The 17,243-nt window shown below is 50.3% G+C and overlaps 1 protein-coding gene across 7 annotated transcripts in view; it reads left to right on the plus strand.

Annotated features, from left to right (window-relative positions):
- Positions 1–17,243, plus strand: part of CABIN1 (calcineurin binding protein 1) — a 153,591-nt gene that overhangs the window by 19,144 nt on the left and 117,204 nt on the right. For all 7 annotated transcript variants that reach the window (XM_043557875.1, XM_043557874.1, XM_043557876.1 and 4 more), the window contains 8 exons: positions 763–943; positions 4,613–4,742; positions 6,173–6,322; positions 9,243–9,529; positions 10,970–11,138; positions 14,302–14,438; positions 14,974–15,191; positions 16,719–16,797. In XM_043557875.1, coding sequence (XP_043413810.1) covers positions 763–943; positions 4,613–4,742; positions 6,173–6,322; positions 9,243–9,529; positions 10,970–11,138; positions 14,302–14,438; positions 14,974–15,191; positions 16,719–16,797 — 1,351 coding nt within the window. The remainder of the gene's footprint in view (positions 1–762; positions 944–4,612; positions 4,743–6,172; positions 6,323–9,242; positions 9,530–10,969; positions 11,139–14,301; positions 14,439–14,973; positions 15,192–16,718; positions 16,798–17,243) is intronic.

A 17,243-nucleotide genomic window follows, 5' to 3' on the forward strand; every position in this document is an offset into this window, starting at 1 on the left:
TCTGCGTTACCGTCACCGTCTCGGTGGGTACCCCTGATGTGCTCTACACCATACGAACTGCTCTCCATGCATGTGCTAACTCTGCACCATCTTGCAGGAAGGTGTCTTCATCTTCATTTTAGTGATGAGGGGACTGAGGCTCGGGATCACTCTGCTAGTCAGTGTAGAACCAGGGATGTGAACTGAGGTCTGTCTCTAGCCTATAATCTTTCTAGGATCCCACAATTTAAAATTAAATTAAAAATTTTATGGGGCGCCTGGGTGGCTCAGTCGGTTAAGCGTCCAACTTCAGCTCAGGTCACGATCTCACGGTCCGTGAGTTCGAGCCCCGTGTCGGGCTCTGGGCTGATGGCTCAGAGCCTGGAGCCTGCTTCGGATTCTGTGTCTCCCTCTCTCTCTGCCCCTCCCCTGTCCATGCTCTGTCTCTCTCTGTCTCAAAAATAAATAAACGTTAAAAAAATTTTTTTTAAATTAAATTAAAATTTTAAATCTAATAGAAATACCCCACAGATCACCTATTTTAATGGTACTTTCGCTTCTTTTATCTATCAGTTATGTAAGGAATACAGATGTTCAGAGAGACAAAGTATGTCAAGAAAATGTTCTGAATTTGATCATTTGATTCATGTACCTTGTATTTGCCATTTTTTCTGGGTAGATTGAGTGGCTGGGCCAGTGCTATGTCCCTCCCATCACCACTGGGTGCCTGTTCAGCAAGAGAGCTGACTGACTGTGAATACACTCTGTTTGTGCTCCTTCTAGGCAGTCATGCTGGACTCCACGGATGTCAACCTCTGGTATAAAATTGGACACGTGGCCCTGAGGCTCATCCGGGTCCCCCTGGCTCGCCACGCTTTTGAGGAAGGGCTCCGGTGCAATCCTGACCACTGGCCCTGCTTGGACAACCTCATCACTGTCCTGTACACCCTCAGTGATTACACAAGTGAGTCAGGCTTTGATAGCTTTCTGCCATGTGCTTGTGGTTTTGGGACAGAGGAGGGAGGACAGCTTGGGTAAGTTGGAGGCCAGGTTAACACTGAAGGGCTTTCTGCCTAACTATCAGGAAAGGGAGATGACTTTGCATTCCTGCTTTATTGCGTGTGTCTTTCTTACTCAAATGAGATTTATCAAGAGCATTGTAGTAATAGGTGGCATGTTCTCTGAGTGGTTTTTCCTTTGGTTATCTCATTTCATCCTTGCATTGTCCCATCCTGTGCCAGAACCTCTTTCTATAACTTGCTGACAGAGAGCCTAGCAGCTGCCGCTTGACTCCTTCTGGTGCTGGGACCTCACTGTCCCTGGAGGCAGTCTCTTCCTTTGCAGAGCAGCAGGGCTACTGGGAAGGTCTCTGCCAGATGGAGCCCCAGTCTGCCCTCTAATTGCGTAAGCTCCTTTGCTCCAGCCTTGACATCTGCTCTGCAGAGAACACCTCTGTCCCTTGCATGGGCTGGTCCTGAGGCAGGCACTGATTAGGTGTTCTGGGAGTTAGCATCCTCTGGGTGTCCTCTGAGGCCAGAGCGGAAAGAGGCTCTCCAGGAGTGCTCAGAGCAGGGCTGAGTGCAGTGGGAGCCCAGGGCTCTGTGAGCTGACTGTGTTTGCTGCAGGCTGGTCTGGTGTGTGAAGGTGCTCTGTATGTGGCTGAGCTGCTATTCTTTTTAGGAGAAACATGCTGATGAGCACTTGCCATCATTCTAAGCCTGGAAGACTGACTGGCAGAGGCTCCTCCCCTGCCCCCTTTTTTAAGTGTTTATTTATTTTTGAGAGAGACAAACAGAGTGCAAGCCAGGAAGGGGCAGAGTGAGAGGGAGACACAGAATCTGAAGCAGGCTCCAGGCTCTGGGCTGTCAGCACAGAGCCCGATGCGGGGCTTGAACCCACAAACTGTGAGATCATGATCTGAGCCGAAGTCAGATGCTTAACTGACTGAGCCACCCAGGCACCCCTTTCCCTTCCCTTTTTTTTTTTTTTTTTTGGGACAGAGAGAGAGCATGAACGGGGGAGGGGCAGAGAGAGAGGGAGACACAGAATCGGAAACAGGCTCCAGGCTCTGAGCCATCAGCCCAGAGCCCGACGCGGGGCTCAAACTCACGGACCGCGAGATCGTGACCTGGCTGAAGTCGGACGCTTAACCGACTGCGCCACCCAGGCGCCCCTCCCTTCCCTTTTTTAAAGACAAATAGCATGGATTATTTTGAGAAGCACTAGGCCCTGCTCACGATTGTCCACCTCTGGTTCTTCACAACCACTTTTTAAAGCTCTTTAATTGAAGTAGAACACACACACACTGCATAGTGTGTATACATAAAACAAATCAAGATGCAGATTGTTTCAAGAGCCCCAGAAGGCATGCTGCTTTGGGTCCCATTCCAGTCATTACCACCCCGGAGGTGATCTTGATTTCTCCCTTTTGTCACTCACCAGAGATGAGCTCTGCTTGTTGTCAAGCCTTCTCTATGTGGCATCAGATGGCGGTATGTACCCTTCACAGCCTGGCTCCTGTGACTGTGGTCTTCCTGTCCATGAGTGCACCCAGGCAGTCGCTAGGGCCTTTTTATTGCCCTGTCATCTGTTATGTGTGTACACAATTTGACCATTCTGTGCTTGTACACTGGGTCGTTTCCAGAGTTGAGGTTTTGCATTCACTGCTGTGAATGTTCTTGTGTGCGTCCGCTGGTGGACAGAGCACTTGTTTTGTCGGTTGCTGCAGTTTTCACCCCCCACTAGCAGAATGTGAGTCCTTGTGGGGCACCTTTGGACCCTCACAGCTTCTTCTTCCAAGGGTGTTTAAGCTCCTCTTGGAAGCTTTTCCCGCAGCTTGGGTGCCACCTTGAGGTGGACAGGCTTGTGTTCTGCCTTCCTTTTCCCCAGCCACCTGGTTTAGTTCTTTGCACTCCTCTCTCATGGTGAGAGAAGTTGTCCTTGGGGAAAACAGGCCTGGGGGACTGAATGGCTGTGCTGTCTGGGAGAGCCCTGCCCTGATTGACCTGATGCTCATTGAAACCCCAAAGTAAAAGCAGCATGTGGTATCAACTCCCAGCGGCACTTAATCCACTTGAGATGAGGAGGCAGGGTGCTTGGGGTTGATGCCTGCTGACCACCTCTTGTTCCCTTGGGACTTCCTAGGCCTTCCCTCTGTGGGAACAGTGGTGTAGTGCAGCTAGAGCGGTGAGCTTTACTGCAGCCAGAATGCCTGCTGAGAGCCAGCATCGTCAAATGCTCAGGGCCTCCTTGGTTTTCTCTCTGGGTGTCTGTGGTGTCTGTGGTCCCAGAGAGACCATGTTCTTGTTTGTGTGGGGCAGGAGCCTGCGGGCTATCTAGCAGCTCTTCAGTCAGCTGCTTGCTGTGCTGTGCTGGGACTACCCGGGCCCTTCCTGCTCACAGATTGCACAGCCTTCGTGTGCCTTGCAGGGGGGCAGTGTGGTACCTGTGGAACTTTGTGACCAGGCTCTGTTTTCTCCTCCTATGGAACTCAAGGAGGACACCACTTTCTTCTGTCTCTCAAAGCTCCCATGCCCACATCTCTACTTCTGCTCTTTCTTTCCTCCTTAGTCCTGGCTCCTTCTTTGTCTGGTTATTCTTGATAGGAGTGTCTTGCAATCCATCCACACTCAGATCCCGAAGCTGAGCAGAGCACGGTAGTGGTCCAAGTGCCCAGCAAAAGCAGAGCTGGCACTTGGCTGCACTGTACCATTTCCCTGTGTGTTCACAGGTGAGGCCTGCGGGCACCGAGTCTGCTGGGGACTCATGGCAGCCCTGTCTGTTGGGCTAATCCCACTTACAAATGCTAAAGGCTTTCCTAGTTCACATCGTAGCTCTGCTTTGTGATTTCTCGCCCTCCCATTTTTTCTCTATGTTGCTTTGCCTGTTATTGTCTCTAGTCCTGGAGGAGCTGGAGAAGGCACAGACTTTCTAGATCATTGATTTGAGGAGGCTCATTGACATGAATGGTGTACATGTATTTAATTACAAGCAGTAGCTGTTTTTGGTAAGAAGAGTTTAAAGAAAAGAAAAAGAGAAGGAGGAAAATTGGAAAATACAGATAAGCAGAAGGAACAGAAGCTGGTATTATGTATACAAATGGAGTCACACCGTGTGGCTGTTTGGTTTCCTGACTTCTCCCCATGCTGTCCTGTGGCCTTCCCTCTGGTCAGTGAGCACACCCTCGACCATCTGTGTGGCGGTCGCTCCGCAACCCAGTGTGTGGATTGGGGAAGCCTTCCTTAACTAGGCTCCCCTGGTGAGGCAGGGTGGTTTCCTGGTTTTTTTGAAGGCTGTCTTCCGGTTAGCCAATAGCCAATCACTGTGGGCCTTTAGGTGTTTGCAGTAGTTACCAGAGGTGGACTGTTGGGCCGAGGGTTTGTGTGTAACGCCTCCGGTTCTCCAGAAAGATCATACAGTCCGTCCTCACATAGCAGCATTTGGGTTTGCCTCATCTACTGTGGGTGATAGTATTTTCAGTATCTTTCCTGATTGAATTAGGTAAGGTGGTATCTCCTTATTGTTTACCATCATTACTTCCATTCCAGAGTAGGGACATTTTCTTGGTGTTAACTGGGAAGGCCAGAGGTTTGGGGTGCAAGCTCAGAGGTCGTATTGTTTCTTTCCCTGCCAGCATGTCTCTACTTCATCTGCAAAGCTTTGGAGAAGGACTGCCGGTACAGCAAAGGACTGGTTCTCAAGGAAAAGATCTTTGAAGAACAGCCTTGTCTCCGGAAGGACTCCCTCCGAATGTTCCTTAAATGGTGGGTCCTGCCTCTTCCTATGCTGGTTCTGCACCCCTCCTCCCCCAGCAATGTGTGGTTGGTGGATATCAGGAGGCATGTGCACCGCCTTCTCTCAGGTCCTGACCTTCTGGCAGATGAGCCCCTGCACTTCATTCCCCGCAGTATCCCCTCGCCTGGCTTTGATCCTGCCCTTGCTTATTACTTGCCTGTATGCTTAATCATGGTGGTGCCTCCTTGGCTCTCTGCTGCCCTCCTTTCCTACTGCCCTGCTGGCTCTTGGCATTCACCAGCTGTCCTCTGGATGTTTGCAGTAACCTGCTGTCCACCTTGCCTTCTTGCCATTTCCCTTTGTAGGGCTTTGCTCCCAGTGATTCCCATGTTCAGTGTCCCAGAAATGACCTTGACCCTGTGCCACCCCTGCCTTGCCTCCAGGACAAAGCACATGCTCAGTACATCACCTAGGAGGTCCTTTACAGTCTGACCCCCTTGGTTCTTCTCCTTGCTTCCCCCTTCTCCCTCCCGGGGGAGAAGAGTGCCGTGGGGTCCCCAACAGATCCCAGGCCTGGCCCCGTTGTGCACTGACCTGTTCCTGTGCCCTGGCTCCCTCATGCCCTCACCTGGAAGGCATCTTTCCGCCTCTCCACCTGTTGTGCCATTGCTCCATCTTTGTGTTCCAGCTCACAGGTCACCTTTGGTTAGCTTTCCAAACTCTGGCTGTCTTCTTCCCCCAACCCTCCAGATGAACCAACTCCTCTGTCCTCTGGTCCTTGGCCCTTGGAACTCAGCTGGTGATGGATATTTATCTCTGTCTGTCCCTTGTGAGATTATACTTCTTGTTCATATCTATCCTGATGGTGTTAACCGTCTTTGGAGAGAGATAAAATGGAAAAATAAATCCATAAGCAAGTGACTTTGTGGTAGAGCCCTGCTGAGAGGCATCAGGACACCCTGGGCAGGAGGGCAGGTATTGCTGGGCCACCTCAGGTGGAGGTGTGTCTGTGTGAGGGCACCTGAGGCCTCAAAGCCCCCACCCACCCTTTCTGTAGTTTGGATATACCAGGGACTTTGGTGAGTTTGGGGGGTCTGATGACTTTTTTGGATAGGACAGGATAGGAAGGTTCTTTTAAAATTCTCTGTACATAATTGAGAGCAAGGTTATATTTTTCTGTGGCTTTTCTGACATTACTGTCGTATTGTTAATACATATGAAAACCCTTTGCTCAATTTTGAATTGTAGAAGGAACAAAGGGTATTAGTCACTTCTAGTGTATGTGGGTATTAAGAATGCTAATTACTGCCCTTAGAGGCCAGACTCAAGGGGTTATTTTATTTGTAAGAAGAATGAATACAGATTAAAGGATATTAACTTAACTGCATCCCTGTCTGTAAAATTTCAGGCTGGGCTCTAGTTTGTGACATTATAATTTCTGTGTCTTACATGGTTTTAGTGACATGTCAATCCATGATGTGTCAGTGAGCGCAGCTGAGACGAAGGCCATTGTAGAGGAGGCCCTGGGGCTGCGGAAGAAGAGGCAAGCGTTGACCGTGCGGGAGAAGGAGCCAGACTTGAAGTTGGTGCAGCCCATCCCCTTCTTCACGTAGGTCGTCATCCGGGTCTCTGGGGTTGCTGGGTTGGCGGGTGGACCCTGCACAGGAGGGAGAGGCCCCGAGGCCTGAGCCCGGGCTGATGGTGTGAGTGGGAGCTGGGTCTACATTGGACAGATGCCTAGAGGCGTGCACTTAACTTGCTGGTTGCCAAGAAGCAGGCCAAGTCTCTCACAAGTGTGCCTCGTCTAAGTCTCTCTTTGCTCTTGCCGTTCTTGATGCCAGCCACCTGCCACCTCCCTGTAAACTCCTTCTCAGTCTGCCCTTCCCGGAGGGGAAAATGAAACTAACATTTGCCAAGCACTGGACAGGAGGAAACTGGGTTCATAGCAGTGAAATGGTGAATGGAGAGTCTGGAGTTGATCCCAGGTGTGGGTTCTGTGGCTCTTGAACCCATGGTCTCCCTCAAGGGCTATGTGGGATGCACTGAAGGATGGGCTTCAGGATAGCCTTTGTGAATCCCACAGTGTGTGAGCGGTCCCCAGGGAAGAGAAAACTGGTATTGGCAGCCTCCCAGAGTTGGGGTCATTCTGCCCCCTCGTGAGATCTGGCGTGCAGTTTTTGTTTTTAAAATTCTGACATTGAATCCTGAATCTTTAAATTTAGTATGCTTTGACAGCAGTGTTCTCCTACTCAGGTGTTGTCACGTAGTGGTCTGCAGCTTCTGCCCTGGATCAGGCAGACCCGGGGCTGGTGTTGGCACCCATAAGTGGATGACCCTGGGATACTACATGCCACTCCCTAAAAACAGGGAGAGCAACCGTCTCTTGTAGGGTTGTCATGATATTGAAATAGAGCAGCTTTGGCCAGCACAGAGCCAGCACCTGGCACACGCTCAGGAGGAGCTAGCTTTCGATCCATGGTATGACTGCTGGTATGTTTCCACATGTTGAGTCTCCCAGGAATGTCTTCCCGCCCGGACCCTGAGACGGTTGGAAAGTCGGGGCTGCTCTGCCATCTAGTCAGATGACCTTCCCATTATTTTATCGGCTGGGTCAGGAGCCCCATTCTGTTTGAGTGTGTGGGCTCCCTAGCTAAGAGGTTTGGGACTTTGGGAAGGACCCTGGATGTCTCCCTGTTACAGTGAAGGAGAGGAAGGCCTGAGAACGCTGGAGAGCATCCTGGTGGTGTGACTAGAGAAGAGAAGCTGTGAAACCGGTGTCCAGCCTGCCCTCATGGCAGGCGGAAGGCCAAATGGAAGCATGAGGGGGGTGGGCTTGGCTGGAGGAAGCACTAGTTGGTAGTGAAGTCCAGGATTGGGTTATTAGAGGAAGAGTGCGGAGATTCTCTCTCTCTGGGAGGGTGGGTGGGGCTTTTAAAATAACCACTGTCTATTATAGGCCTCAGCACACTCCTCCCACAGAGGACTAGATGGTAGATGCTTTAGGCTTTGTGGGCCAGGTCCCATCTCTGTTGTATAGTCTTCTTGGGTATGTGTGTGTAACAACCCTTTATAAATGCGAATATTGTTCTTAGCTTGTGGGCTGTACAAAACAGGCTGTGGGCCACAGTTTGCCACCCCTTGGTCTATTCATTGCCTAGGTATATGAAATTGTGTATTTAAGGCATTAGATATAACACAGATGGTGAGCAAATTTTTCCCCATCTGCATGTAACCCTTACTGAAGACTGGAAAAGAACAGGTAAGAAATCCCTTCTAGTCCTAGGAGCCTCCATTTGGTTAGGTTCTGGATTTTAAAGCATCTTCCATATTTGTATTCTTTCTGTAGCATTTCCTGGGTGCCAGCTTCATGCCAGGCACTGTGCTCTGTGCTGGGGACTCAGTATGGTGGGACCTGGTCCCTCTCTGGGGGCATTTGAGGGGTAGTCGGTCACCTGGAAGAAAAAGCACATGCCCCATGCTGAGGAGCCTTCGAGGAGAGTAGCACAGCACCTTGTGCAGAGCTCATAATGGAGTGTGCACTGCTTTGGGGTTCAGGGAAAGGCTTAGGTGCTAGAGCTGGAGTCTGACAGGAGTGGCAAGGGGCTGGGATGTGAGTGAGAGCCTCATCGGGGGTAGAAAGAAGCCTGTGCAAAGTTCCTGTGGTATGTAGGGGTATGATTTTGTTTGTAGAATCGAAAGAAAGCTAGCATGGTGGGAGGGTGGGGGTGGAGTGTGAGGTGAGGCTGGGTCAGTTGGCTGGACGAGGCCATGTGGCGCACTGAGGCTGAGGGTGTGATTTTTAGCCTGAGAGCATGGGAAGCCAATCGGAGATGGGTGGGTGGATATATCGTGCCACACCATATCGGACCACAACACAACATATAACAACATAAGGCATGAAGCGAGAGACAGCGTACAGTATATCATACCACACCACAGTAAGACAGACACCTGTCATAGCACATAGCACACAGCATACGACATACGACATAGCACACACCACAGCACACAGTGGTCTTGGTTTGCCATGCTGCAGGCCTCGGCCCAGGTGGGGACCCACTGAGATGCTGCTCCCAAGGGGCCCTGCCCAAGGGCCCATTCAGCCGCTTTCGACCACATCCCTGTTAGCAGCCCCTCTTCACCTTCCTCTCCCCCAACCAAAAATAGGATTAGTGGCATCAGAGAAATGCCACAGATGAATTAAAAATTCAACCTTGTAGGGAAGGAGCTTTTGAAGTGAGTCAGTGGTTTTCATGCCTGCTTGGTGGAGTCTGAAGGTGCCTGAGCTGCTTCACGGCTTGTGCCAGGGTGAGGGCAGGAGGCTGCTGGGCCCTGCTCCTCCTGCTCGGTCTGCTCCACCTCAGTGGTGTTAGACTCGGGATTTTGTCCGTACCCACGACGACAAAACCGTGAGCACTTGTCCTGCCCTCATGGAGATGGCAGTCGTGGGGCCAGTTCTGCCGCCTCTCCACAGGCTTGGAGCACCTGATTATGGGTGCTGACCAGGTATGGTGACCCTCTTCTTGCAGCTGGAAGTGTCTCGGGGAGAGTTTACTGGCCATGTACAACCACCTCACCACCTGTGAGCCCTTGCGGCCCAGCCTTGGCAAGAGGATCGACCTGTCTGACTATCAGGACCCCAGCCAGCCTCTGGTGTCTTCTGTGGTGGTGGCACCTGTCAGCGTGATCCAACCAAGCCCTGTCCCTGCCAATCCAGCTGTGACTGTGGCAGAACCCGTGCTCTCCTATGCCCCTGTGGCTGCAGCCAGCTTCCCACTGCATAGTCCCAGCCTGCTGGAGACTGGTGTCCCTGCAGGTGAGGAAACCTCCTGGGGTCACTTCTGGGGAGACCCCATTTGCTGGGCAAGAATGAGTGTTGTGATACCCTGGCCTCTCCAGAGAGATGGGTCTTGCTCATGCTCCTGGCTCAAGGTTTAGGTGGGAGCCCCTAGCTCTGCAGGGGAGGCTTGGCCACAGGGCTGCTGCTGGTCAGGGGTCACTTCAGGACTGAAGCCCCCGAGGGGAGGGGGTCAGAGCTCAGGGATGCAGCTGCTTAGGACTGCTAAACGCCTGGCTAGTAGGTCCTGGCATAAAGGTCGCTCTTCCCACTTGTTATATGTGAGCTGGCAGGTCCCTTTGCTGGTTCTGCCCTGTTGCTGGCCATGTGCCATAGCACTGGGCACTGCTGTGCGCTGACATTGAGGGTGACATTGACCTTAAAAAACAGTCTGCAACGTGGATGGAACTGGAGAGTGTGATGCTAAGTGAAATAAGCCATACAGAGAAAGACAGATACCATATGGTTTCACTCTTATGTGGATCTTGAGAAACTTAACAGAAACCCATGGGGGAGGGGAAGGAAAAAAAAAAAAAAAAAGAGGTTAGAGTGGGAGAGAGCCAAAGCATAAGAGACTGTTAAAAACTGAGAACAAACTGAGGGTTGATGGGGGGTGGGAGGAAGGGGAGGGTGGGTGATGGGTATTGAGGAGGGCACCTTTTGGGATGAGCACTGGGTGTTGTATGGAAACCAATTTGACAATAAATTTCATATATTGAAAAAAAAAAACAGTCTGCAAAGTTACCACTATATGGTAATATGTTTTTTAATGGTTTTATTTATTTTTTTATAATCAATGTCAATGAAGTTATAAAAAAATTTCAGACAAAAGTTCCAAGCCTTTTCTTGATTTCTGTGTCCCTGATAAAAAGAATATCTAGCAGTTAAAGAAGTTTCTGAATGAACATGTATGTTGGTTCTAACTTTTTTGCTTAATCATACATGACAATCACACATAACACTCCTCTGCTCTCTGTGTAATGCACACGATTCTCTTGCTTGTGTCCTATCATTGGGTGCTTAGAAGGTCCTGGGCAGTGGGCAGAATCAATGTCGCTGCTGTTTGCTCTGTGATGTCCCAGGTACATCTACTGAGGCACCAGAGGCACTTGCAGCCAGTGGGGGTGGGGTGGGGGTGGACAAGGAGTCTTTGAGACCCTGGTGTTCTGTAGCTGTGGGAATAATCTTGAGATTTGGCTTTTGGGTTCTGTGAATTCAAGCAAGGTATGAGTTAAGTATTTTGAGTTTGAAATTAACTTTATTCAGGACTCTTGCTAAAAGACGAACAGTTACTTGAATGTCAGAAATAAAGATGAAATACACTGGTGGAATTAGAAAATTAGGGGCACTAATGTGCCTCTTTGGTGCGTTTTCTTACCTCTGCCCCTTATAAGATTTCAGTTTGCACTCTTTGTGAAGGTGATGTTTCTGGGGGAGATAAATCCAAGAAAGGAGTAAAACGGAAGAAGATTGCAGAAGAGAGTGGAGAGACAGCGAAGCGGCGTTCTGCCCGTGTACGAAACACTAAGTGCAAGAAAGAAGAGAAAGTAGACTTCCAGGAGCTTCTGATGAAATTCTTGCCATCTAGGTACTATGCAGATGTTTTCTCATTTGCAAAAATAAGCAAACATATAAGCCTCCAGCCTGTGCCACCAATAAAGTTTTTCCTTCCATTGCCACCCCCTCCCTGGCATCTCCTTTGTGTCCCCATGACATCTGTGCCAATAGCCAAAGCACAGATGTCACTGGTTTGGGGTCTTGGGTTCTTCTCACTTCTCTTCCCTCTGAACTTCCTGAGTCAGGAGCCATGACTTGCACATCTTTTGGAGGACCGCATGCTTCTTGGGCCGTCAGGAGGTGGATGGATCACCGAGCTAGAGGCTACTCGCCCATGTCCTCATGCATGCACAGACACCCACTTGCTGGGAGGCCTAGGGCTACTGCTGCTGGAGTGCAGACTCTGGGAAACCCCACAGAAGCGAGCACCCATTCCGCTTTGGGGAAGAGTATGCGTGCTTGGTTTCTCCAGGCTCAGTAGGATTCCCTCAAATTCTGAGGAGGAAGAGGATAGGTTTGTAAATCCTCTTGCTTTCGCCAGTTCCTAGTGTTTTCAGAGAAGCCTCAAGGGAGGAGCAGTGCCCAGGCTTCCCCAAGTTGGGAGGGGCCTGGGCTCCAATGTTCCTTAAGCCTGTTTTCACCAGGCCTCTTGCTTTTTGTCCTTGTCTCCCTACCTCCTCCAAAGGTTCCCGGGCTCTTGATTCCTGAGTCATCCTGGGCACCTTTGTTTATGGTATCAGTAGGTGGGCTTCCTGATGCCTCCTCCCCTGCTCTTAGCTGAGTGGAGAGAGTAGTTCTGGTTGTGCTGTTCCATCATCTTGCTGCCATCTGACATTTGGTGGGCACGTTTCTTGTCTGCTGGGGCTTCCTCTCCTATCCCCCGTGTCTTTGTGAGTTCATACCTTTTTATCCCTTCACAGTTACTGGAATAGTTTGGGAGGTAACTGTGTATATTCAGCAGGCTGGCTGGCTGGCTGGCTGGCTGGCTTGCTTATTTATTTATTTATTTATTTATTTATTTATTTATTTATTTATAAAGAGAGCTTGAGCAGGGGAGAGGGGCGGAGGGAGGGAGGGAGGGAGGGAGGGAGGGAGGGAGGGAGGGAGACAGAGAGAGATTGAATCTTAAGCAGGCTCCATGCTCAGCATGGAGCCCGATGTGAGGCTTTATCCCATGACCCTGGGATCATGACCTGAGCTGAAATCGAGACTCAGACGCTCAACTGACTGAGCCACCCAGGCACCTCCCCCCCCCCCGCCCCACCGCCTTTTGCATCTTTAACCAGGAGTCCTCAGCTGGTGATTTGGCCTATGCCAGTTTATTTTCACAGGTGACAATAGCCAAGTGCAGAAGGAGGAGCCAAAAGCTTTAGATGGATTGTGAATCCATTTTATAGCAAGATTCCCATTTTCCTCATTTGTTGTCTTTCTTTTGGAGGTGGAAGTAAAGTGCTTGGAAATCAGGGTTGTTCTCTCTAAGTAGAGGATGTGATCAGTGCTCTCTGATAAATTCCTCTTCAGGGTTAGGGTGAGGAGCAGGTCTCCCTTCAGGACAGCTGCAGGTTGGGGCTGTGGCTGATGATATCAAGAGGTCTGAGTGACCCATTTCCCCATCTTCCCCTCAGCCCTGCTGAAAGGGTCTTGCCTTTTTTTTTTTTTTTTTTTTTTACATTAAAAAAATTTTTGTATGGGTATCTGAGTGGCTCAGTTATTTAAGCATCTAGCTTCGGCTCAGGTTGTGATCTCACGGTTCGTGGGGTTGAGCCTTGTGTCGGGCTGTAGGCTGACAGAGCCTGGAGCCTGCTTTGGATTCTGTGTCTCCTCTGTATCTCTGTCTCTGCCCATCTCCCGCTTGTGCTTGCCCTCTGTCTCAAAAATAAATAAACATTAAAGTTTTTAAAAGTAATCCTTACACCCAACGTGGGGCTCAAACTTACAACCCTGAAATCGAGTATCGCATGCTCTACCCACTGAGCCAGCCATGCACCATTCTTGCCCTCCATTCTTGCGCCATTCCTATGTGGAATGGTTTGTGGCTTCTTTATCTTTATTTATTTATTTATTTATTTATTAAAAAAAAATTTTTTTTTTTAACGTTTATTTATTTTTGGGACAGAGAGAGAGCATGAACGGGGTAGGGTCAGAGAGAGGGAGACACAGAATCTGAAATAGGCTCCAGGCTCTGAGCTGTCAGCACAGAGCCCGACGTGGGGCTCGAACTCACGGACCGTGAGATCATGACCTGAGGTGAAGTCGGCCGCTTAACCGATTGAGCCACCCAGGCGCCCCTCTTTATCTTTATTTTGATTGTAGGTTTCCATGTCTGTTTCTTCAAATGGTCAGGCAAGAACAACATGACAATTCACCTGCAGTAGCCACTATGGGGGTGTGTGTGCAATGAATGAATGAAGTGATTGAAAAGTGCCCTATTTTATGTGTTTATGCTTCAGGGTTGTTTGAGGGGAAGCTACAAGGAAGGCCAAAACGTGGTCGTTGGGAGGTGCTGAAAGAATGGTCCTCCCCAGGGCCACGGCTTTGTGAGGAGCCATTGAGGGTCCAAGCTCAGAAGGGTCTTCTGTGCCCTCATATGCCACTCACCCACTTTATCCTTGCTAGCTGGGCTCCCCTCAGGTCTTAGAATGTACACCTGGTGTTATTCTGGCCTGTGCCTCTGTATCTGTCCTGCTGCTTTGCACAGCCAGTCCCTTCTCTTCCATTGTCCACATAGACATTACCCCCTCTGAGAGATCATCCTGACTCAGCTCTCTAAAGGAGGTCCCCTGTGACTCTGTCTTAAGCACTCTCTGGTGGTTGGTCCTCATGTGGGCTCTTTGTCTTTGTGTTTCTGTATATTTTCTGTCTCCCATCAGAAGGCAAGTTTACTGTGGGCAGGTTTTGCCACACTAACAGCTGAATTTCAGTGTCTGGCACATGCCTGGTCACCAGTTGATCAGGGATCAACACATCCTATTGGTGGGATGAATGAATGAGTGAGGGTATAGACTAGATACCAGCTCACAAAGGCCTAGAAAGAGGCAGAGCCTCCCGGAGGCCTGGATTTTGGATTCCGCCACTCACTCATTAGCATCTTCCCTCTTGCTCAGTTTTAGTTTCTCTCTTTGGAAGAATTTGCGTGCTTGTTTCAGAATGTGTGGTGTGGTATCACTTTTGTGATTTTGGTGTGTTCCATGCAGGCTAAGAAAGCTGGACCCGGAGGAAGAAGATGATCCCTTTAATACCTATGAAGTCCAGTCAGAAGCCAAACTGCAAAGCTTCCCGAACATTGGACCTCATAGACTGTCGTTCGACTCAGCTACGTTCATGGAGTCTGGTAAGAATTGAGTAACTTGTGGGAATTCTTCCTCCCATTATTCTGTATAGCCTGCTTAGGTTTTGTACTGGGAAAATGGTTCTGGGATAAAGTATGGTCAAGGGTTTGCCTGGATTTGTCTTGCGCCTGAACTCCGTGGTCAGCTGGGAGGTCTGCTGAAATGTCTGGGCTCGTACTTGACTGTGTTCCCTGAAGGACACGTGCTTCAGGCTGAAGCCAGGGGTATGGCCTTGCAAGTCAAATGCACATGACACAACTGTTGAGTGCATGTTGTAAGGTAGCGCATGGAGGTTGGACCTTCAATACCTATCTGAGGCCTGGAGGTTCAGAGAAGCTTGCTCATACCTGGTGAGGGCTGGAGCCAGGATTGGGGCCCAGCAGCCTGGCCTCAGCACCACTGTGGAGGAGGACATAGGTGCTCTCTGCCTCTGTCCCTACCCTGCCCCGCCCCTGCCTCTCATCTCCCAAAGAAAATGGGAGACCCTGGCATAGAAGGTCCTTCATTCAAGTCAGTTGTTTCTCTCTCCCTGGGCAGAGAAGCAGGATGTGCATGCATTCCTACTGGAAAACCTGACCAATGGGGGAATTCTGGAGCTGATGATGCGCTACCTGAAGGGCATGGGCCATAAGTTCCTGCTGAGGTGGCCGCCGGGCCTGGCGGAGGTTGTGCTCAGCATCTATCACAGCTGGAGGAGGCACAGCACCAGCCTGCCCAACCCACTGCTGAGGGACTGCAGCAACAAGCACATCAAGGTCAGGTGGGCCGGGGGCCTCTTGAGGGCTATTGTCAGACTGGGACCAGGGGATAGGCGCGGGACCTTCCGTGGGTATGGAGTTACTGTCATGTTGAGCTACCTCCATTTGTGGGCCTGGGACTGGGACCTGGGCCCCTGGAGAGTCATGGGACCTGGTTTGTGTCTAGAGAGATCCCTGGAGGCTGAGTGGAGGCTGTATTTGGGGCTGAGAGTGGGCACAGGGCCATTAGAAGGCTGTTGCCAGGTGAGTGACTGTGGTGGCACTGGGGTGGAGGGTTCTGTAGGTAGAGCTGACAGGATGAGCTGCAGGTGGAGGTGAGGGAATGAGATGGTCAGGGAGAGGGTGCTTCTAGGTCTGGCTCAGGTACCAGGGCTGGTGGTGGAGTGGTGGAGATGGAGGGGAGCCAGTGGAGAGAGTGGGCAGAAGTGGAACGTTTGGCTGTGTTCCAGGTTCCAGGGACTATTAGCGTTTTGTTTAGCAGGTGAGAAAATAGAAATGCAGAGGCTTAAATAGGTTGCTTAGGGAAGTGGTGGGGGCCACTGGTGGTAGGGGGCTAACCCGTGCCCAGCCTACCAGCTGACTGCACTCTGCACTCCAGGCTCCTCCACTCGGTGCTTCCTGAGGCTCAAGGGAATACTGGATGCTCTGGTGCCCTTCTCCTGTTATAGGAGGAAGGCTGGGTGCCGGGAGGGGTGTACTGGGAGCTTTAGGACCCATCTGGGTGGTCTTTTTGGCTGGGGGCACAGAAAGTGGAGGAGCTCGGGGTTGACAGGTCCTTAGGGCAGTGTGGAGGTACTGGGACAGCTCAGGGACTGTGTCCTGGCAGCTGCTGCTCATTAAGTCTGTTCCCCCAGGGGCAGTTTGGAGTGGCTGGAGGAGGTGAGGCTTTGGTTTCCCGACAAACCAGGTTGATTATTTCTCTGCTGTGCCTGCTTGGCAGGTGCCTCCTTATCTCCGGACCTCAGCTTCCTTATGTACTCTGGCCTGACCCAGTCACTTAAAAAAAATTTTTTTTTTAATATTTATTTTTTATTTTTGAGAGAGAAAGAGAGCACGACTAGGGGAGGGATCAGAGAGAGAGGGAGACACAAAATCTGAAGGAGGCTCCAGGCTCTGAGCTGTCAGCACAGAGCCCAACGTAGGGCTCAAACCCACGAACCACGAGGTCATGACCTGAGCCTAAGTCAGATGCTTACTTAACTGACTGAGCCATCCACGTGCCCCTTGACCCAGCTACTTTTAAGGCTTAAGTGCTGTAGTATGGATGCAACATCTGGCCTGGTAGGTGGCAGAGATGCCTCTTCCATTGGGCAGTCCCTTAGGACTGAAGACAGATCTCTAGCTCCTTCCAAGGAGGATCCATGTGCCTCTTTTTATGTCCTGGCAAGTAGCCACTGATTATAAAAGGAAAGTAGGTTTACTTTATCAATTTATCAAAGTAAATTTTAGTTTCATTTCATCCCATCCATCACTGTTTAATAACTCTGTAACTTCATTCCTGACCTTCCGGTACCTGTCCTGCAGGATATGATGCTGATGTCTCTGTCCTGCATGGAGCTCCAGCTGGACCAGTGGCTGCTGACCAAGGGCAGAAGCTCTGCAGGTAGGAGGCATTCTGTGTTCTGTGGTAGGAGTAATTTTCTGAACCCTCAGCAACCAGGAGGTAACGGGAGTGGGGAAGCTGAGTCATGGAATTCAGACTTAGTTTTCAGTGGGCACATTTCCTGGGTTGGCTTGTTGGGCCAGGGAAAATCCAGAGTCCCAGAGAAACCCTTGGACACTCAAGAAATAGTTAGCAGTAGCTGAGCTCCCAGAGGAAGTCACCTGCCTGCTTTTTTTCTATTCAGGATTAAAGAAAATAGGATCAGATTTCTCAGGTTATCACTTGATAATTTATGTGTCCCAATAATTTTCCTGGATGATGTGGGTCATTCTGACTTTTAAACCACTACCCAGTGAACAAAGTTCAATATATAAAATGAGGGCCCTTGGAGTCTCTGCATCTCTCTGATTCTCTGACTTCTCTGATCCTTGCCACTTGAGAGGCTG

This window comes from Prionailurus bengalensis, chromosome D3 (genome assembly GCF_016509475.1).
Source record: "Prionailurus bengalensis isolate Pbe53 chromosome D3, Fcat_Pben_1.1_paternal_pri, whole genome shotgun sequence".
NCBI classification, from domain to species: Eukaryota; Metazoa; Chordata; class Mammalia; order Carnivora; family Felidae; genus Prionailurus; species Prionailurus bengalensis.